Here is a 22,121-nt window from a genome sequence, read left to right as displayed (position 1 = left end):
AAGTCATATTTGTCTTTTGTATGTCTTCCATTTCATGTAGAATTGTCTGTGTTTACATATGCTGATAAGTCAGCATGCCAACAATTCAGCTAGAAGGCCATTCTGGCCACAGGATTGTACAGCCAGTACTCTGTAAATATGTCTTATCAATCATTTGTTTTTCACAATGAAAAGTCATTTTGTAATGAAAAAGTTGCTCAGCTATTATTTTCTCCACAATGGAGTTTTTTGCCTCTTTGGCCAGGACTACATCCACCTAAGCATGTGGAGGTTCCAGGTTAAAGGTGATAGCAGGTATGGTTAGTGATCAAAATATTGATCAAAAGAGGGGAGACTGTAATGGAAATTTGTATGAGGATAGGAGTTGCCTATCATCAATTTAACCAAGTCACTATATAGATGACATTTTAATCTTTTGGACCGGTACAAGGGATGAACTCTTACGGCTGATGGACTTACTGGCTATAAATAACTATAATCTGAAAATTACAATGGAGTGTAGCCAATCAAGGATTAATTTTCTTGATTTACTGATTCATGCGGATGTTGGGGGAACCCTTCACTCTTCACTTTATCGTAAGCCTCCTGCTGGCAATACGATTTTGCATGCCAGCAGTGCACATCCACGGTCACTGCTGGATAGCATTCCCTATAGTCGGTTTCTACGACTTAGAAGAAACTGTACTTTAGATGCAGACTTTCACCATGCAGCCTACTACCTGTACTCTAGATTACATCAAAGAGGATACAGTAAATCTCTTCTGAAAAAAGCATTCAACAAAGTAGTCAAATTGAATAGAAAGTATCTTATCCATTCAAAACGATCCCCATCTGTTGATCAATCGGTTCGAATCATTACTCAATTTTCTCAACAACATACCCAGATGAAAGGCATTCTAACCAAATACTGGCCCTTTCTCACTGCAGACAATACTATTAAGAAATATATTAAACCCTAGCCCTTGATTACGTACCGACGGGCTCCCTCCACTAGGGACCGCCTGGTAACCAGCCATCACATGCCCAGAAATTTTGACAATTCCATATCTCGAGGTACATCCCCATGTGGGAGATGTGACATTTGTTCTTTTATCTCTAACTCTAGAGATGTCATTCTTCCCAACGGTCATGTTTACACAGTTGAACACAGAGTCACATGCAAAACTGTGGGAATCGTTTATTTGGCTACCTGTCAATGCGGATGCTTTTACGTCGGAAAGACGAAATGCCCTTTTTTTAAGCGTATCAGAGATCATATTATGCCTTTATTTAAACGCTTAACCACCACTGCTTTACACAGACATATTGGTTGCCAACACGAATTTGACTCCTGCATGGTTCGCACTTGAACATGTACCGTTACATGTTCGGGACGGAGGAATTGATACAACCTTGTTGCAGTTAGAAACTAAGTGGATACACACTTTAGATGCCACTAAATACCTGGGTTTAAACAAATATATCAGTTTCAAGTCTTTTCTTTAACTCTGACAGTGTTTGTACAAATTATTACATGAATTCAATATTTCAATATTTCAATATATCTTGATATATCTTTAAACCCATTTACTGTGCCTCCGCTTGATATCACTTGGTCTCTGTTTGAGGGCCCTTGGCTATTATTCGATTGTATTAGCCCATTTAAACCTTTCCCTTTCCTTCCCCCTCATACTCTTCTTTTGGCTACTCACTGTCCTTCGTTTAGGATCCCCTGACCATCTATGGATCCACCTATACAATTTTTAGGTCTATTGCCAGTAATTATATTGTTACCATCCTACTTTATTTGTTCAATTGGCATATGTACTTATTAAATTATTAGTAATCTGTATTTCTTTACTGCAATGTGTTTTCTTATTTATATATCATTATCTTTCTTATATTGTATCATTGTTCATTTTATATGTTTTTTTCTTTGTGGATTATCTTATGTTTCATACATGCTGCTTGAATTGGGGGTGAAACTTGGTATGTTTGGGATGGGTTTATGCCTGCATTGGAGCTCTGCATTGCATTTTCCTGTCCCACTATTCCGTCCCCCCTCCATCCACTCCCTTTCCATCTCCCCGCTTTTCCCCATCCTTCTTTCTGTTTCCCTGCTGTCTCTGGCACGTATGGGGCTCGCACTCCTTGGGTGGGTTACTCTATCACCACCTGTGGCTGTATGGACACCCAAAGGCCTCCTGTCTACTGACACTGGTCCCGCCCCTCGGCCATCCATTGCCCCCTATCCCCTTCTCGTACCACCTGCTTATATTTACATCAGCCCCCATTGGTGCTTGTTCTATCCCTATACTTCATCTCATTGGATAGCGCTCCAGTATCTCTGCCCACGTCCTTTCGCGCTGCGCTGCCTGGGTCATGTGACGTGATTCACGTCACGCTCGGTATTCTGGGCATTGTAGGCCTTTGAATATGGATACCGCACAGGCGCGGTGGCCGCTTTTTGTCCGCTTCCGGGCCGGTGACGTCACACACCGACCGTGTGGGGGGTATAAAGGCTGACTGAGCCAGGGGCATATTGCTGGTTCTACAGGGGCGCTTTTACTTTTGATCTGTCCATATAAGGCTAATAGATAGGCTGGGAGCTTGTCGCCCCATATATCCTCCTCATTCAGGCTATCTTCATCATATTGTTCCGCCTTTTACATCCTCCTTTTCCTTTCCTTGCTACATGATTTCTGTGGTTGGATATTTTTGGAGAGTTTGGCTCCCTGCCCAGGCACACTTTTATGTGTCTTGCATCCTGTTAATTTGAGCTGTTTCTTGAAGCCTAGATACGTTCATTATCTATGATGGGTAAGCTATAGCCACTACTCACTTTTACAACTACTTTTTGTTTTACCCAGGGCTTTTTTTCTCAAACAATAGGTGCTGGAACTCATCCGCGACCCCCAAAACCCCTTCACCCACACACACTCTCCAAATCACATCAAATAGGTGTGGTTAGACAAATTTCACGAACAGTAGGGAGGGTCTTAAAGGGGCATTTACCAGGATTGCATTACATACAGAGTGCAGAGCTGTCACTTGTAAACACAGAAACCGGACTTCTGTGTTTACAAGTGATTGTGGTGAGCAGGCCCCCCACAAGGGTCTGAGCCAGAGGTGGTGGAACTGAGTTCCACCAAGTTCCCCCTGAAAAAAAGCCCTGGTTTTACCTCATCTAATTTTGATTAACATTCCTCATTAGTGTTTTATCAACTCACTAGTTTTTCTTCTGTTTTATATTCTAGCAACTCTATTTCAGTCACACCAATAAAATAACGTTTTTTCCTTGACTGATTGAAATACTTTTGGTCTTCTCAGCGTCCCTGTTCTAAATTTGTTTTAGATATAATTCTGGTAGGTATTGAGGCCATGTTGGCCCTCCTTATTGGGACAATTATTGGCTCTGTGTGAGCTATCTGTCTCCATCTAATATTTTTTTTTGTCATTTTAGTTTTTACTGGTCGCTTCTTGCCCCCTGCAGCCACACTACGGTGGCTGCCAGCGGGGTATACTGGGGTAGGTATTGGGATTTCTTTTGGGGTGTTGATTCCCACCTATCTGTGGGAGGGGTGGGATTTTCAATGCCAAGTCGCTTTTTACTCTCGATATTACGCAGCATGTTTCTTCCCTTTCTATTATATTGTATTACTTAACTTACACCATGTTCCTTATTCTTTCTTTTTATAGAGCTATCTCTTAACATCGGTCACGTCTTATTCCGCTGAGGAAGCCAATGTCTTGGCAAAACATGTAGGGAAGACTTGACCCGCAATTATATATAGGCTTATACCATTCTGGACAATAGTAAATTAGATGTGCTCCCTTTCTTTTAATTTAAATATGAATTTTTTGTCTGTGTGTATTATCTGTTTTTGATACTATGTAATAAAATTTATTATTTTAACAATTTTGGATTGAGTTGTTCTGGCACCGCAATAATCCCCATCCTCTCTACTTCCCTTTTTTTGCCTTATCTAATACGGACACATCTGCCACTTTCTCCAACACCCTTTAGTAGATGCAATGTTAATTGGCAGACTCTGAGACTTCTATAGGCAGACAGCCATGCAGGGAAAGGCATCCAGCCGGATACCACATCTGCATGAGTAGGACCGCTGTCTCCTATGGCAACAATCTTGAAAAACAGTTTCTAACAAAGGTTGTAATGAACCCCTTCACTTCTTCTACAATCTCCTATTATATAACTTCTCTCCGCTGAGCTCCCAGTCTTTCACTAGACTAACAGATCCACTCGCCGCTGGATCTCCTGAGCTCTTCCAATCTTCTCACTTAGTATCTTCCTCAAGTGTCACCCCTACATCCCTGCTGGGTCCCTAGCTTGGCGCTCACAGATACTCCTCACCCCAATGGCCTACTTGGTCCCTGGCTTGGCACACAATAATGCTCTGCAAGCATCACCCCCACTGTCTGTGTCTCTGGCTTGGCACCTGCTGAAGTTTTCCCAATTCTCCACCATCCCTGGCTGGTGAGAATACTGCTCAGATACTTGCTTCAGCTACTCACAAAGGTCTCTGGTAGCAAAGTGTATGGTCCCGTATTGGCGACAGCTTCCCCCTCTACCTCCGACCACAGCTGGTTCTCCGGCCGGCAGAACTGTTGCTTCTGGTTGGACCGCAAGCCGCAGTCCCAACCCTGCGCTGCTCTCTTGCTTCTGGATAGGCCCTCAGACAGCCTAGCAGACAGATGTCCCCGGGATAGGCCCAAGGCTTTTGCCCTAGTAACCCCGGGCATTATAACACATTTCCACCCAGACGGCCGTCCAGATGGCACAGAACATCGATTACCTGACTCCACCCAAATAAATAGACTCTCCCAGCAAGGGACCCAAGAAAATCCCTGCCCATTGGCTGAGACATCCCATTCATTCCTAATCTGTCCTTGCAATGCCCTTGACTTATCTAATGCCACCAGATACCCGGCCATCTAGTAACAGAAGAGAGAAGTGCAGCAATTCAAGAATTAGGGTGAAATCAATTGGCCAAGGCAACAATCACTTGGCAGATAAATTGAATAGCCACCCTGCCTAAACACCAGGGTGCTACATAAACTTTATTTATTTTTTTTACAAATTCTTTATTTTTAAACAAGCAGCCTCCAACAAATCAAGATAATGTATAAAAACAAAATGTTGCATTTTCAGTACAAAATACAGTGAAGGACTTCTGACAATCGTGAAATCAATACAAAATAGTCAGAGAAGTCTCAGCATGTCAACCTGAGATAGCTCTACACCGTAAGAAGACAGGTGCAGAGACAGATCGACAGGGAAAGAGCCAGAGGGTGAGAAGCGGCAACAAGTAGCACCAAATAAAAAGGGTGTGGTTCTCACTGTACAGTTAAATATATTGCATGCTAGAAAAAATAAATAAATAAATAAATAAATAAATAAATAAATATATATATATATATATATATATATATATATCATACTCATGGCAAAGGAGGGAACTGCAAGGATCATATTTATATAAGATAGAGCTAAAAGGAAGGGATAATGGGAGGTAATAAGAGGTAGGAGGAGAGGGAAGAAAAAAAATGCGGAGTGGGGAGGACCCACTTCACATCTCTCCGGCAGGCAGTTCACACTGCCTTCTGCGAACTGCTGAGGGTGTCAATACAATGTTAATGACACCCCCAGATCGGTTCACAGATCGCAGTGCGAACTGTTGTTTTGGACAGGAATCAGTTTACATGGGTGAGAACACCTATGCGATCCGATTCCAGTGCGGGAAAAAAAGTCCCTGCACCTTTTTTGTGTGTATCCAATGTGAGTTCAGCCATACAAACTGTCTGGCTGAACTCATATTGCACAGAAATCACATGTGATCGGTACCGCTGTGCGTGTGTGAATCACATGCGATATCTGTGGTCGCTACAGCATGAACCCAGGCTTAAAAGCGTTACAGATGAATGCAAAAAACGTCAGTTCCATTCAGAAACACTGTATATACTGTAGATATACAGTAAAACCTTGGTTTGAGAGTAACTTGCTTTGAGAGCGTTTTGCAAGAAAAAGCCTATGTGGACAGCTTTACCCCGGATGCCTGCATACTTAGATGTGCCTGTTTTAATCATCAACCATGTGAGTTGCTAAATGTTGTACCTTCATTAAATGTAACCATTAAATGTAACCATATTGCTACACATAGAGGTGCCTCTCTTCTCTTTAATACTATGTAGCTCCTGCTGGATTTTGCTTCTAATCCCCTTGTGGAGGCTTCCATTTGTGGATGGACATGTTATGGTTACACAACTTGGTCACATTGCTATAATGTTTTTATATATATACACACACACACACACGCATTTTTTATATATATATATATATATATATATATATATATATATATATATATATATATACAGTCAGGTCCATAAATATTGGGACATTGACACAATTCTAATCTTTTTGGCTCTATACACCACCACAATGGATTTGAAATGAAACAAAGAAGATGTGCTTTAACTGCAGACTTTCAGCTTTAATTTGAGGGTATTTACATCCAAATCAGGTGAACGGTGTAGGAATTACAACAGTTTGTGTTGTGCCTCCCACTTTTTAAGGGACCAAAAGTAATGGGACAATTGGCTGCTCAGCTGTTCCATGGCCAGGTGTGTGTTATTCCCTCATTATCCCATTTATAGGGAGCAGATAAAAGGTCCAGAGTTCATTTCAAGTTTGCTATTTGCATTTGGAATCTGTTGCTGTCAACTCTCAATATGAGATCCAAAGAGCTGTCACTATCAGTGAAGCCAGCCATCATTAGGCTGAAAAAACAAAACAAACCAAACCCATCAGAGAGATAGCAAAAACATTAGGTGTGGCCAAATCAACTGTTTGGAACATCCTTAAAATGAAAGAAAGCACCGGTGAGCTTAGCAACACCAAAAGACTCGAAAGACCATGGAAAACAACTGTGGTGGATGACCGAAGAATTCTTTCCCTGGTGAAGAAAACACACTTCACAACAGTTGGCCAGAATAAGAACACTCTCCAGGAGGTAGGTAGGTATGTGTGTCAAGTCAACAATCAAGAGAAGACTTCACCAGAGTGAATACAGAGGGTTCGCCACAAGATGTAAACCATTGGTGAGCCTCAAAAACAGGAAGGCCAGATTAGAGTTTGCCAAACAACATCTAAAAAAGCCTTCACAGTTCTGGAACAACATCCTATGGACAGATGAGACCAAGATCAACTTGTACCAGAGTGATGGGAAGAGAAGATTGTGGAGAAGGAAAGGAACTGCTCATGATCAAAAGCATACCACCTCATCAGTGAAGCATGGTGGTGGTAGTGTCATAGCGTGGGCATGTATGGCTGCCAATGGAACTGGTTCTCTTGTATTTATTGATGATGTGACTGCTGACAAAAGCAGCAGGATGAATTCTGAAGTGTTTCGGGCAATATTATCTGCTCATATTCAGCAAAATGCTTTAGAACTCATTGGACGGCGCTTCACGATGCAGATGGACAATGACCCGAAGCATACTGCGAAAGCAACCAAAGAGTTTTTTAAGGGAAAGAAGTGGAATGCTATGCAATGGCCAAGTCAATCACCTGACCTGAATCCGATTGAGCATGCATTTCACTTGCTGAAGACAAAACTGAAGGGAAAATGCCCCAAGAACAAGCAGGAACTGAAGAGAGTTGCAGTAGAGGCCTGGCAGAGCATCAGCAGGGATGAAACCCAGCGTCTGGTGATGTCTATGCATTCCAGACTTCAGGCTGTAATTGACTGCAAAGGATTTGCAACCAAGTATTAAAAAGTGAAAGTTTGATGGATGAGTGTTAATCTGTCCCATTACTTTTGGTCCCTTAAAAAGTGGGAGGCACATATACAAACTGTTGTAATTCCTACACCGTTCACCTGATTTGGATGTAAATACCCTCATATTAAAGCACATCTTGTTTGTTTCATTTCAAATCAATTGTGGTGGTGTATAGAGCCAAAAAGATTATAATTGTGTCGATGTCCCAATATTTATGGACCTGACTGTATATATATATATATATATATATATATATATATATATATATATATATATATATACAGTATCTCACAAAAGTGAGTACACCCCTCACAGTTTTGTAAATATTTTATTATATCTTTTCATGTGATAACACTAAAGAAATTAAACTTTGCTACAATGTATAGTTTCAAGTGTACAGCTTGTATAACAGTGTAAATTTGCTGTCCCCTCAAAATAACTCAACACACAGCCATTAATGTCTAAACTGCTGGCAACAAAAGTGAGTACACCCCTAAGTGAAAATGTCCAAATTGGGCCCAATTAGCCATTTTCCCTCCCCGATGTCATGTGACTCGTTAGTGTTACAAGGTCTCAGGTATGAATAGGGAGCAGGTGTGTTAAATTTGGTGTTATCGCTCTCATTCTCTCATACTGGTCACTGGAAGTTCAACATGGCACCTCATGGCAAAGAACTCTCTGAATTGTTGTGCTACATAAAGATGGCCTAGGCTATAAGAAGATTGCCAAGACCCTGAAACTGAGCTGCAGCACGGTGGCCAAGACCATACAACAGTTTAACAGGACAGTTTCCACTTAGAATGGGCCTCGCCACGGTCCACCAAAGTTAAGTGCACAAGCTCAGCGTCATATCCAGAGGTTGTCTTTAGGAAATAGACGTATGAGTGCTGCCAGCGTTGCTGCAGAGGTTGAAGGGGTGGGGGGTCAGCCTGTCAGTGCTCAGACCATATACGCCGCACACTGCATCAAATTGGTCTGCATGGCTGCCGTCCCAGAAGTAAGCCTCTTCTAAAGATGATGCACAAGATAGCCTGCAAACAGTTTGCTGAAGACACACAGACTAAGGACATGGATAACTGGAACCATGTCCTGTGGTCTGATGATACCAAGATAAACTTATTTGGTTCAGATGGTGTCAAGCGTGTGTGGCGGCAACCAGGTGAGGAGTACAAAGACAAGTGTGTCTTGCCTACAGTCAAGCATGGTGGTGGGAGTGTCAAGGTCTGGGGCTGCATGGGTACTGCCGGCACTGCGTAGCTACAGTTCATTGAGGGAACCATGAATGTCAACATGTTCTGTGACATACTGAAGCAGAGCATGATCCCCTCCCTTTGGAGACTGGGCCGCAGGGCAGTATTCCAACATGATAATGACCCCAAACACAGCTCCAAGATGACCACTGTCTTGCTAAAGGAGCTGAGGGTAAAGGTGATGGACTGGCCAAGCATGTCTCCAGACCAAAGCCCCTTTGAGCATCTGTGGGGCATCCTCAAACGGACGGTGGAGGAGCGCAAGGTCTCTAGCCTCCACCAGCTCCATGATATCGTCATGGAGGAATGGAAGAGGACTCCGGTGGCAATCTGTGAAGCTCTGGTGAACTCCATGCCCAAGAGGGTTAAGGCAGTGCTGGAAAAGAATGGTGGCCACACAAAATATTGACACTTTGGGCCCAATTTGGACATTTTCACTTGGTGTACTCGCTTTCGTTGCCAGCGGTTTAGACATTAATGGCTGTGTGTTGAGTTATTTTGAGGGGACAGCAAATTTACACTGTTATACAAGCTGTACACTCACTACTTTATATAGTAGCAAAGTGTCATTTCTTCAGTGTTGTCACATGAAAAGATAGAATAAAATATTTACAAAAATGTGAGGGGTGTACTCCCTTTTGTGAGATACTGTGTGTATATATATATATATATATACACACACACACACAGTACCTTGAAAAAGTATTCACACCCCTTTAAATTTTCCACATTTTGTCATGTTACAATCAAAAACATAAATGTATTTCATTGGGATTTTATGTGACAGACAAACACAAAATGGCACATACTGTAATTGTGAAGTGAAAGGAAAATGATAAATGGTTTTTCCAAATTTTTTACAAATAAATATCTGAAAAGTATGGCGTGCCTTTATATTCAGCCCCTATTACTCCGATGCCCCTAACTAAAATCTAGTGGAACCAATTGGCTTCAGAAGCCACCTAATTAGTAAATAGAGTCCAACTTCATGTAATTTAATCTCAGTATGAATACAGTTGTTCTGTGAAGTCTTCAGCATCATGAAGGCCAAGGAACACACCAGACAGGTCAAGAATAAAGTTGTGGAGAAGTTTAAAGCAGGGTTAGGTTATAAAAAAATATCCCAAGCTTTGAACATCTTACAGAGCACTGGTCAATCCATCTTTCGTAATTGAAAGAGTATGGTACAACTGCAAACCTACCAAGACATGGCTGTCCACCTAAACTGACTGTCTGGGCAAGGAGAGCATTGATCAGAGAAGCAGCCAAGAGGCCCATGGTAACACTGGAGGAGCTGCAGTGATTGACGGCTCAGGTAGGAGAATCTGTCCACTGGACAACTATCAGTCGTGCACTCCACAAATCTGGTCTTTATGGAAGAGTGGCACAAAGAAAGCCATTGTTGAAAGAAAGCCATAAGAAGTCCTATTTGCAGTTTGTGAGAAGCCATGTGGGGGGACACAGCAAAAATGTGGAAGAAGGTGCTCTGGTCAGATGAAACCAAAATTGAACTTTTTGGTCTAAAAGCAAAATGCTATGTGCGGTGGAAAACTAACACTGCACATCACATCACCCTGAACACACCATCCCCACCGTGAAACATGGAGGTGGCAGCATCATGTTGTGGGGATGTTTGTCTTCAACAGGGACAGGGAATCTGGTCAGAGTTGAAGGGAAGATGGATGGAGCCAAATACAGGACAATCTTAGACGAAAACCTGTTAGAGTCTGCAAAAGACTTGAGACTGGGACAGAGGTTTACCTTCCAGCAGGACAACGACCCTAAACATACAGCCAGAGGTACAATGGATTGGTTTAGATCAAAGCATATTCATGTGTTAGAATGGCCCAGTCAAAGTCCAGACCTGAATCCAATTGAGAATCTGTGGCAAGACTTAAATATTGCTGTTCACAGACGCTCTCCATTAAATCTGACAGAACTTGAGCTATTTTGCAAAGAAGAATGGGCAAAAATGTCACTCTCTAGCTATGCAAAGCTGGTAGAGACATAACCAAAAAGACTTGCAGCTGTAATTGCAGCGAAAGGTGGTTCTACAAAGTATTGACTCAGGGGGGCTGAACAGAAATGCACGCCACACTTTTCGCATATTTATTTGTAAAGAATTTTAAAAACCATTTATCATTTTCCTTCCGCTTCACAATTATGTGCTACTTTGTGTTGGTCTATCACATAAAATCCCAATAAAATACATTTACATTTTTGGTTGTAACATGACAAAATGTGGAAAATTTCAAGGGGTATGAATACTTTTTCAAGGCACTGTATGTATATATATATATATATATATATATATATATATATATTGTAAGATTGGGGTGATCAGACTCAAGTGGTAGGTGCGTTTTCAATGAGTGTGCCACTCCAAAACTGTACTTTTGTGGGCATGGTAGCCCACTTTTATTTAGTGTTGAAAATATATTTAACATTTTCATAGAAAACACAGTGAACAACATGAAGTTTCACAATCCATAGACAGTCACAGACAAACATGTGATGGCTATTGCCCACAGCTTGACTCCTGTTCTCTAGTAGTGTTAAGCTAGAGTGAAGGACCATAATTGGTACAAGAGGTGATTCTGGCTAGTAAGCCTTGAAGTTCAAGGTATAGGTGAACACATATAAATTGTAGGGAGTAAAAGAGAAAAACTCAGTTCGAAGAAAGGAGAGAGAGAGGGAGGGGAGGGGGAGAGGGGAGGGATGAGTCGGGAGAGACAGGGAATAAGCTAGGAAGAGGGAGAAGTAGAAAGAGAGGGATAAGGGGGAGGGGGAGGTTAAGGGAGAGCGAAGGAGCTGCTAAGGAGACGTTTTCTAGAGGAAGTAAGTGTTTAGAGTATAGGTTGGCGTGTCAATGGCTTCATGGGCCAATGAGCCTCGAGGATAAGGTTCTCGTTAGGAGATTCTTGGTGGGTTCGATAGTATGTTCATGAGGGTGTCTGAGGTGGAGAAGCGGAGCCAGACAGACCACAGCATCCTGTACTTTTCATATGTGTCGTTGTCTAGGGCCAGCATCTTCTCCATTCTCATGGTGTCATTCATGGTCAAAACCCATCGTGACAAGGGAGCAGTGGTGGTTGTCTTCCAATATGATGGAATGAGCTGTCTCGCTGAGGACATAAAAAAACGTAGTAGGTTCCGTTTCTGCGTTGTTATAGACCCGGGTAATATGGAGAGGAGAGCAATCTTTGGGGAAGTCGGTAACATTTCATCATAAATTTTATTGTAACATTCAAATACCTGAGTCCAGAAGGGGCGGATCCTCTCACAGTCCCACCAGACGTGTAGCAACGCCAGCAACATGCTGAAGAAGATGGAAAAATTTTGTGCAAAAAAATGGAAGATGGAAGATGGAGAAATTTTGTGCAAAGTGGCGGGTCCCTGTACCACCTGGATAGGATCTTGTAATTCTTTTCCTGAGAATAGCAAGATATCATTGATTTATGTGTAAAGTGGAACGAGGTCTGCCAATCCGGTCTGGAGATGTCCTCCCCCAAGTCCGCAGACCACATCCTGGTGTAATGTGGCAAGTGGTCGTGTGTTAGGGCTTGTAAAGGGCTGTATAGGGATGAAAGAAGGTGCCTGGGTGTTTCAGGTCTTTGATGGCTTGTAAAAATTCGGATGTGACTAAAGGTTTTTCGAGCTCTAGGGAGTCTGATGTATCAATGGTGGGTAACGCTGTTTCTGTAATGTAATCACGCATATCGTCGCTAGAGGAAACGTTCTGGGTGTGCGGGACTGTACGCGATAAGTTGTAAAGTTGTGAATAATATTGTCGAAGGAGATGGAAATGCCTGATGTATTGAACGTCTTGTCCTGGTTGGGTTGGGTAATAAAGGGAATGGAGTGATGAGGAGGTCTAGGGTGAAGGGCCCGCGCCAGGTGTTTACCGCAATTGTTTTCCAGGGAGTAGTAGTGGTTACGTGCTCTATCTCTAGCGGTCAGGGAGTGTGAGTCCAGGAGTTGGAGTAGATCTCGACGGGCATTGGATAGTTGTACGAAGATAGTGGGGTCTAGGTCTCGCTTATGGAGGGGTTCAGGTTCCGCGATAGTGGAAAGGAGGCGGCGTATATCGTCGGCTCTTATTTTTTTGAGGCGAGAGCCATGCTGTATAAGTACACCCCGTACCACGCATTTTAACGTCTCCCATTGATCAAGGGGGAGGTAGTGTCCGAGGAGTGGTCGGACATGAAGTTCTTAATGGCTTTAGAAACCTCGGCCATGCAAACAGAGTCTCGTAATAAGTTGTCATTGAGTCTCCAGTGAGTGCCTCTGCGGGTCGTCGGGGGTCGTGCTAGTGTCAAGTAGACCGGGCCATGGTCAGACCAGAGCAGGTGACCTATGGATGCTTGGAGGGGGGTGTCTAACAAAGATTGTGAGATTAAAAAGTGGTCAAGTCCACTATAGGAGAGGTGTGATGCAGAGTAATGGCTGTAATCCCTCTCTGTGGGATGCTGGACACGCCAGACATCCACCAGATGGGAGGAGTGTAGCAGGGATTTTATACGTGTTAATGTAGAAAAGGGAACAGAGGACTTACCCGAGGATGTGTCTGCGGACAGGGACAAGGTGATGTTGAGATCTCCACCGATGATGAAGCAGGGACCCCCGAAAAAGGATAGTCTGGTGAGGACCGATGAGAGGAACCGAGCCTGACCCACATTGGGAACGTAAATGTTAGCCACTGTAAAGAGAAAATTGTTTAGTTTCAGTTTTAAAAAGATGAAACGACCTGCTACATCAATAAGGGAGTCTAGTACTTCCGGGTTGAAGGATTTATGGAAGGCGACGGAGACCCCTTTAGATTTGGCCTGGGGGTTAGTACTATGGTACCATTGTGGGTAATATCTGTTGCGTAGGGCGGGTATGGAACCCGTGCAAAAATGCAACAGCAAGATTTTAGAACGCATTTTATGGAAATGGTAGAGTATCTGACTCCACTTCTCCGGTGTGTTAAACCCTCTGCAATTAAAAGATGCTAATGCTATTGGTCCATCAGTAGCCATAAGGGTTCGGGTAGGCGTGGAAAGAGATAGGCTTGTCCAGAGTCTCACGAGTCAGCAGTTCCCGGCAAAAGGAATAGGGTCTAGAGAGGTATAGTAGAGTGGGGGGCAGGCGGGGAAGAAGAGAGGGAGGAGAAGGGGGAAGAAAAGGGAAAGAGAGAAAGGAGGAAGGTGAAAGAGAGATGGCACAAGTCAGAGGGACCTTATACACATAAAAACAATTGTTATGGACATAACCACATTTCCCCCAACTAGAAGTTATTAGTGGAGACAGTATAGCAATTACATTTAGTGGTAATGGGGGGGGTGTAACCAACAGGTCAAGTTTAGCAAAAATTGAGCAATAACAAAAAAGGCCACTGGGTGGCTCCAAAAGACTAATAGTAAGGAATAAAAAAACCTATCAAAGTACACAGCCGTGTTCTCTTCGGTGCTCATAATGGCACTGAGGATAAAAGAAAAAGCCCTTAATGGGGGGTGTGGGGCAAGACTACAGGGCCAGCAGCTCCCTGTACCCTGGCTCCACGGAAAATAACCACAAAAATCATAACCAACGATTATACAGCGTAATAATGAAACATTCAATATGTAGTTAGGGTTATGAACAGGATGAAGGAAAATCAGCATAACAAGTAGTACATTAAAGAACTAGTATGAAGTGGTAGTCCTTGGTGGGGGATGTCAGCCTAACATATACATGCATTTCAGGCGTTCAGAGAGGCAATATACATAACCTATGATGTGTGGAGGCACACATGTAAATGGATTAACCAAGGCAACCTGGAAAAGAATTGTGAAGGGGAGATCAATAAAAAGGGGAAAAGGCATGTATGGAACACAGGCATCAGTCCAGGTCACTGCACAAGTGAACTTTAAGTAGCTGAATATATGAAGTTAAAAACCATCATCAAACAGGAAAAAAAAAAAAAGAAAAATATATTAACTTGCAGGCATAGTGGGTGTCAGTGAATTCAGCAAATATAGGCCTCAGAGTGTCACAGGGATGGTCCCTGGAATGAGAAAAAAAACAGAAAGGCAATCATGTCAGAGTTCAATCATTGGGATCCTGCTGTAGTGTAGATCTGGGGTTATGCTTGCAGCCCTGTTTCTGCCATTGCGGGGTAAAGGGTAATCCTGGGGTAGTTGGGGAGAACGGCCAATCCGGCAGGGCGACTTGCAGCAGTTCCAGTGCACTGAGGAATGAGGGTAGGTCTCCCATAGTGCGAAAGATGGCGGTTTTACCCTCGTGGTGTACTCGGAGATGAGTACACAATACCTGGGGGAAAGCAACACGGGATCGCGCCCACGGAGATTCGGGCTCAGGTAAGTAAAACAGGGGCTCGGGGGGGGGGGGGGGGGGGGGCAGAGACTGCAAGGTGCAAGGTGTAAAAATGTGTCCTTCTTGATGTCTAAAATACAGAGTGTCATCTAAAAATAATAATAACTCAAAATAAATACAACATTGCTGAAAAAAAAAAGGATGAAAAAGTAAATAAATAAATAGAATAAAATAAAAAATGAAACAGTAAGTATCATAATACTAGTCCAGGACTATATAGAACATTGATAAGGAGATAAAATTGAAACATGTCTTATCATATACCTTAAAAGAGAGTAATCCAAGCAATAGATGTCATATTTTGCGTTTTAATAACTTCTGAAAAATTAATTCATTAATCAAAGGGGTAAATAATTATCCAAAATCATTTATCGTTGTTGTACAGAATTATTGATATTTGGGATACTGTATGTGGATATTGAAGGGTGAATATATAGGGCTTGCCATTACAAAAAGGGTTTACACAATAGAGCTGTATTTAGCCCCAGTGGGTAGGTGGCTCTTTGATTAAAGATCCACCTAGCCTCTTGCTGGAGTATCTTTTTATCAAAATCTCCTCCCCTCTCGGGTTCAGGGATAACCTCTAATGCAAAAAAAGAGATGTATGCTGGATCGTAGCTATGGTTTAGTCCCACATGTTTGCATATTGGGGTATATAATATCCCAGCATCTAAGTAGTAAAGATGGTCCTGTATGCGCTTGGCAAATGGGCGTTTGGTCTTCCCAATGTAAAATGCACCGCATAGGCAGGTCACTAAGTAGACTATACCAATTGTACGACAATCCGCATACATTTTGGATTTATGGTAGCCTCCTCTCGGTAAGGGACATCCCGTACCCTCTTTGATCCATGGACATTGGTCGCAGTGACCGCATTTGTATGTCCCCTTTCCACCAGTCGCTCCAAGAAGGTGGAGTGGCAGGTGGAAAGTGACTGTGTACCAGGTTGTCCCTTATCGACTGAGATCTTCTATATATAATCTCTGGTCTGTCTGCTAAATATATTGATATGACCGGATCTTCTGCTAGGAAGTGCCAATTATTTGCTACCAGTTTACGAAATAAGTCCTGATGTGCACTGAAAGTGGTAATGAATTTTGTCGTGGAGTTGGTCTCACGGGTCTTAGATTTAAAAATCAGTGACTTGCATGTATTTAGTTTAGCCCTTTGATAAGCTTTTTTAAGGACTTTTGCTATAGCCCCTGGTAATTAGTCGTACAAAAAGTGCCTTAGCCTCACGATCAAAATTCTCTTCCCTGGCACAGTTTTGACGCAGTCCTAAATACTGGCCGAATGGTATGCTCCGTACCAGGGAGAGAGGATGGGCACTGGAATGATGCAAAATTTTATTTCCTGCTGTTTCTTTTCTATACAGGTTACTATATATTGATCCGTCACTATCAAGAAAAAGATGTAGATCTAGAAAGGGGATACTCCCTGTATCTGACTGAATCGTGAGGTTAAATTGGTTATGGGATATGAATATCATAAATTCAGAAAGTTCCCAGAGGACCCTAGTTGGTGGAAGGGGTTGTTGCCACAATGCGGGGATACATGCCCTCGCCGCATTGAGGAGTTGCATTGTCAGGGTCTTTTTGGACTTTCAGGTGGGTCTCCCTGTCAGGTGTAGAGGGCATGCAGCCGGGTTGTCTCTCAGTTCCACTGAGGTCAAGCTATGAATAGTCGTTGTCACCTCCTCCCAAAATGGTCATAAAACCGGGCATGCCCAGAAGATATGCACCATGTTTCCAACCTCTGAGTTGCACTTCCAGCATTTATCAGATAGTGTTTGGTTCATCTTGTGTAGTAGATAAGGGACTCTGTACCATCGAGTCATAATTTTATAAACCGATTCCTGATAATGGTTCGCGATCGAGGATTTGTGTGCTAGGAGTAGGATTTTTTCCATTTGTTGTGGGGAGAACTGAATTCCCAAGTCCCTTTCCCATTTATGTATAAATGCTGGAGTTGGTTCCTCTCTCTGGTATGTTAGAAGGCTGTATAAGAACAAAAGCGTGTGTCGTGTTGGTTCCCCAGATTTGCAAAGTGGCTCAAGGGGGGTGAGGTCTCGCGGGTTGTATGGAGTTTTCTGTAGGGTCAGCAGAAAATGTCTGAGTTGCAGAGTGCTAAGGTTATCTAACGGTGGTTCCGTAAGTCTAGAGATGGTTGATGCAGAGGGAAGCTCCCCCTGCGGCCAAACATCCCCCAGAGAGTGTCTCCCGTGTGCGGTCAACTGTCTCAGCCTTCTGCTAGTTAAACTCGGAGTAAAGTCAAGGTTTCCTATGACAGGAGTCATAGGAGACGGTATTGGTGACAGATCTGTGCTGCGGAATATCCTCTTCGCTATCGTGAGAGTGGCACCTATCAAAGGTTGAGCTTTCAAATCTTCCGGTGGCGTGGAAGAGAGCCACGGGGACGAAAGTAAAGGGATGGGGGCATCCTCAATTGTTTTGAGTCTTTGTTACAGTGCCAATCAACGATCCTTGCGAGGTGAACTGCCTTATAGTACCGAAGGATATTGGGGAGGCCAATGCCTCCCTTCTCTTTGGGCCTAGTTAGTATTTGTATTTTCGTCCTAGGCGACCTATGGGCCCAATTAAAGTCCCGTATGATCGTCTGCAATTGTTTAAAAAAAGTGGGCGGAACCCGAATCGGCAGCGTTTGAAGTACATACAAAACCCTTGGTAAAGCCATCATCTTCAGGGCGTTACACCGTCCAAACCAAGTCAAAGGTAAGGTATGCCAAACACGAAGGTCTACCTTGAGTCTGTGTAAGAGGGGTAGATAGTTATGAGAGTACAAGTGTGCCAAGTCCGGTGTAACATCTATTCCTAGGTAACGTATGGATTTGTCTGCCCACTGAAACGGAAAGGACTTGCACATGATCTGTGCCTCATAATCTGATACTGTGATATTTAACACTGTGGACTTGGCACAGTTGACCTTAAAGTTTGACACTTCTCCGTAGGACCGTGGAGCGGCTAGTATGTTAGGGAGTGAAACCCGTGGATTGGATAAAAAGAAGATTAGGTCGTCGGCGAAAGCCGCAATTTTGTGATGTCCCGAGGGCTTCACAATCCCGGTGATATTGGGATCTCCTCTTATAGTACACAAAAACGTCTCGAGGGTCAGAATAAAAATAAGCGGGGACAGGGGGCATCCCTGCCTCGTCCCATTTGTTATTGTGAAGAAATCAGAGCACCACTCATTAACCCGCACCGCCGCTGACGGAGCAGAGTACAGAGACAAAACCCTAACCCTAACTAAGCATATTAGGGCCCAAACCAATGTGCTCCAGGGTGGCCCGCATGAAATGCCAGGCCACCCTGTCGAAAGCCTTTTCTGCATCCGTTGAGAGCAAAAGAAAAGACTTTTTAATACAGCGAGCCGCATGGATAAGGTTAATGACCCTAACGGTATTGTCTCTCGCCTCTCTCAGCGGCACGAAACCCGCCTGATCAAGGTGTATTAGTTGTGAGATGTGCGGTAAAAGTCTATTTGAGAGTATTTTTGAAAACAGCTTTAAATCTACGTTAAGTAACGCAATCGGGCGGTAATTTCCACAATGAGATGGGTCCTTCCCTTCTTTTGGTATCAGGGAGATATATGCCCGAAGCAAGTCTACCAGGCTGGGACTATCCCCCTTTTAACATATTATACGCTGTCAAGAAATGAGATGTCAAAGAAGTCGCGAAGGTCTGGTAATAAGTCAGGGTGAAGGTCCTGGCGCCTTCCATGGTTTTGATTGAGCTAAGGCTGACTGGAATTCGTCAGACGTAATCTCAGATTCCGACTCTCTAATATCGTGCGAAGTGTAGGCATACCGGAGGCCCTGATGTATTCACCTGCTAACACTGTCTTGGCTGCTAATGACTCCGTGGATTCCCCCCCGCTGTATGTTATACAATTGCTGGTAGTATTCGGAAAATTTGTTCGCTGTGTCTTTGGAGGAGTGTACGCGGGCCTCGCAGAGCTCTGGCCAACATCGAACCCTGCTTATTCGAGAATTCAAACAAGGTCCTTCTCGCCCAAGCCAGACTTTGCGTCTTTTGATGTAACAGGTCTTTCAATTCCCCTCTGGCCTTCAACAAGGCCTTGAGATGTGCTTCGGCCAATGACCTCTTATGAAGCAACTCGAGAGAGCGCACCTGGGAAATCAACAGGTCAATCTGCTTGGTTTTTTCTCTTTTCCTGACCGTCCCAACCCTGCTTAACTCCCCCCGCACAACACACTTATGTGCCTCCCATACAGTCATTGGGGATAAAGACGGGTCTACATTTTCTGCAAAGTAATTGGTGAGGGTTCTTCCTACTTCACTGCGGACCTCAGGTATTTGTAACAGCGATTCGTTTAGTTTCCAGGTTGGGGGAGTTTTGGGCTCAGTCTCCCAACACATAGTCAAATGGGTAGGTGCATGGTCTGAAAAAGAAATATAATCAATCTGGGAGGAGGTGACAAATGGCAGATCCCTGTGCTGAATCTGAAAGAAGTCGATCCTAGAATATGTACGGTGCACCGAGGAGAAGTAGGTATAATCTCTACCCTCCGGGTGCATGATTCTCCACGGATCGACTAAGTGCAGGTTGACCAGTTCCGCTTTAAGTTTTTTGAGATAGGAGAAAGACAAATGTGACGCCCCCCTCGAGACATCGAGTAACAGCTCTTGTGCAAAATTAAAGTCACCACCCATCAGGAAGACCCCCTCACGAAATTCCAAGATTATGGGTATTATTGACCTCATAAAAGAAAGGTGATCTGAATTTGGGAGGTAGACATTAACCAAGGTCACTGTGGTATTCCTAATTTTCCTTTTTATAAGCAAGTAACGATCCTGTGGGTCTGCCCGCTCCTCCAATAAGGAGGGAGGTGTCATCCCAGTAGGCACTGTATATTTTTCTAGAGGTAAGCCCCCATCCCAATTTTTGCCAAACCTAAGCACCCCCTGAAGGAGTGCGATTCCTCTAGCGGGACTTTTTTCACGGGGTTACCTCTAATAAAGTAGAAAGTAGTAGAAGTTTATAGTTTTTGTATAAAAGTATTGTAGTTTATTAATTTAGCATCTAAAAATCATTACACATGACCTAACCATATATACAATAAAATGGATGCATGTAAATGGGAAAAAGTAATTCTACAAATAAATGACCAAATGCAATGATACAGGTAGTAAAGAACCAATGATCATAGAACCCGACGTTTCGAGGTAAGCAAAAAGGGTTGACCTCTTCTTCAGGGGTAACGACAATTGGTCAAAATGGATATTTCATCTAGAAAATTAACAAAAAGCAGAGCAAACATAAATGGATGAATATCTCAGGCATTCACAGCAGGAGGCAGTAGAGAGCATCTAGTTTACATTATAAAGGTCAATAGACATTAACATATGTTACATCTTTAGTAAGTTCCAGGCATATACATGCAGAGATTTCATACTGACCCCTTAAGATTCATATAAACACTCCCAGGGACATTATCAGCATCCAATGTGAATCAAGAATTTGCCGCCCGTCAAGGCCACACAGAGATCACAGAACCGAGGCTCAAGAAGATAGGGAAGATACCAGGTGACTCACAGGAAAAAGAACCAGGGTGGACTGAGGTTGCTTCACAAAGGATATCCCCAATATAAGAACAGACACAGTCCTCCCCTCACTGCGAAGGCTTGAGACAGCCTGTTTGATGGAGTTAGAGGGTGGGGGGTACAATCCTGCTGCAATGAAAATATTTCAATGAGAGTCTTAAAAAGAGAGCCTAGTATAAATACAATACTATTCTCAGAATTGTAAGGAGTATTGGGGTTAGCAGATTCACCCGTGATTGTAAATATAGAACATATATAACACGTACCTAAAAACTGAGCATAAAAGGAACCAGATCATGGGTCCCAATTTCAGCAGCAGGAAGTATTTGAATAATACCCCAGAATCAAAATGGGCAGGAGTCCAAGGAAATATGCAGGTTCCCTGGTTGGGTGTGAGTACGCATAAGTCTGCAGATTATAAAACACATCAGGGAAATATTATAGGTAAGTAAACGGTTAACCGTCTGTAAAATTTTTCAAACATCCCAACCAGAGGGGGTCCATGCATTTACCTGCCTGTCTCAGCTTCCTCCAAGCACGTCTGTGTGGTGTCAGTAGCAGCTGATTAATGCAGTGCTGGAGGAGTTTAAATGTGTGTTTAATTGCAGTGGGTGGGGATGTCCAATCAGCAGCCTGATTGGCTGAACCATGAGTATGGGGCGGTCACAAGTTTTCTTTTTTTTTTTTTCTTTTTTCTCCTTTTTTTTTTCCTTTTTCTTCTTTCTTCCTCTTTTTCCTCTCTTTTAGGGAGGACGTGAGGTGTCTGTCTAGGATATCCCCCGGGCAGAGCGACGCATAGCGTCATCCCCACGAAACACTCCCTGGAGTGAAAGCATCCACAGCAGGGAGGGGATGGACATGTATAACAGCGCTGTGCTCGGCGGGGGGCGGAGCCAGCACGACGTGGAGGATTCCCCCATGCGTCTAGAAGTCCTGCAGCGCAGAGCTGGCGTGCCCGTTGTCGTGGAGATCCATGACACAGACTGCCAGAGAGAGGGGGGGTCCGGGAGTGCTCTGAAGGGAGCGCTCCTCGGTCTCCCCCGGGTGCGCTGAGTGAGCTAACAACACAGCCCAGGCATGGATAGATGGAAGGGAAATGAGTGAAAGTGATTGGATAAATGGTAAGAAAAAAAAAACAACAGAAATAGGG

At 43.4% G+C, this 22,121-nt stretch overlaps 1 protein-coding gene across 3 annotated transcripts in view; it reads right to left on the bottom strand.

The window, feature by feature from the left end:
* LOC141107952 (galectin-9-like) overlaps positions 1 to 21,543 on the bottom strand; it is a 124,756-nt gene extending 103,213 nt beyond the window's left edge. For 2 of the 3 annotated variants that reach the window (XM_073599049.1, XM_073599050.1), the window contains exon 1: positions 21,238 to 21,284. In XM_073599049.1, coding sequence (XP_073455150.1) covers positions 21,238 to 21,269 — 32 coding nt within the window. In that variant the 5' untranslated portion in view covers positions 21,270 to 21,284. Of the gene's footprint in view, positions 1 to 21,237; positions 21,380 to 21,483 lie in introns of those variants that run through there. The other variant, XM_073599052.1, reaches the window with a different exon arrangement.
* Positions 21,544 to 22,121: the final 578 nt, after the last annotated feature.

The sequence above is a fragment of the Aquarana catesbeiana genome, linkage group LG09 (assembly GCF_042186555.1).
Source record: "Aquarana catesbeiana isolate 2022-GZ linkage group LG09, ASM4218655v1, whole genome shotgun sequence".
Lineage (NCBI taxonomy): Eukaryota > Metazoa > Chordata > Amphibia > Anura > Ranidae > Aquarana > Aquarana catesbeiana.
The sequence above is the reverse complement of the archived record's forward strand: the minus strand, read 5'-3'. Positions and strand labels throughout refer to the sequence as shown.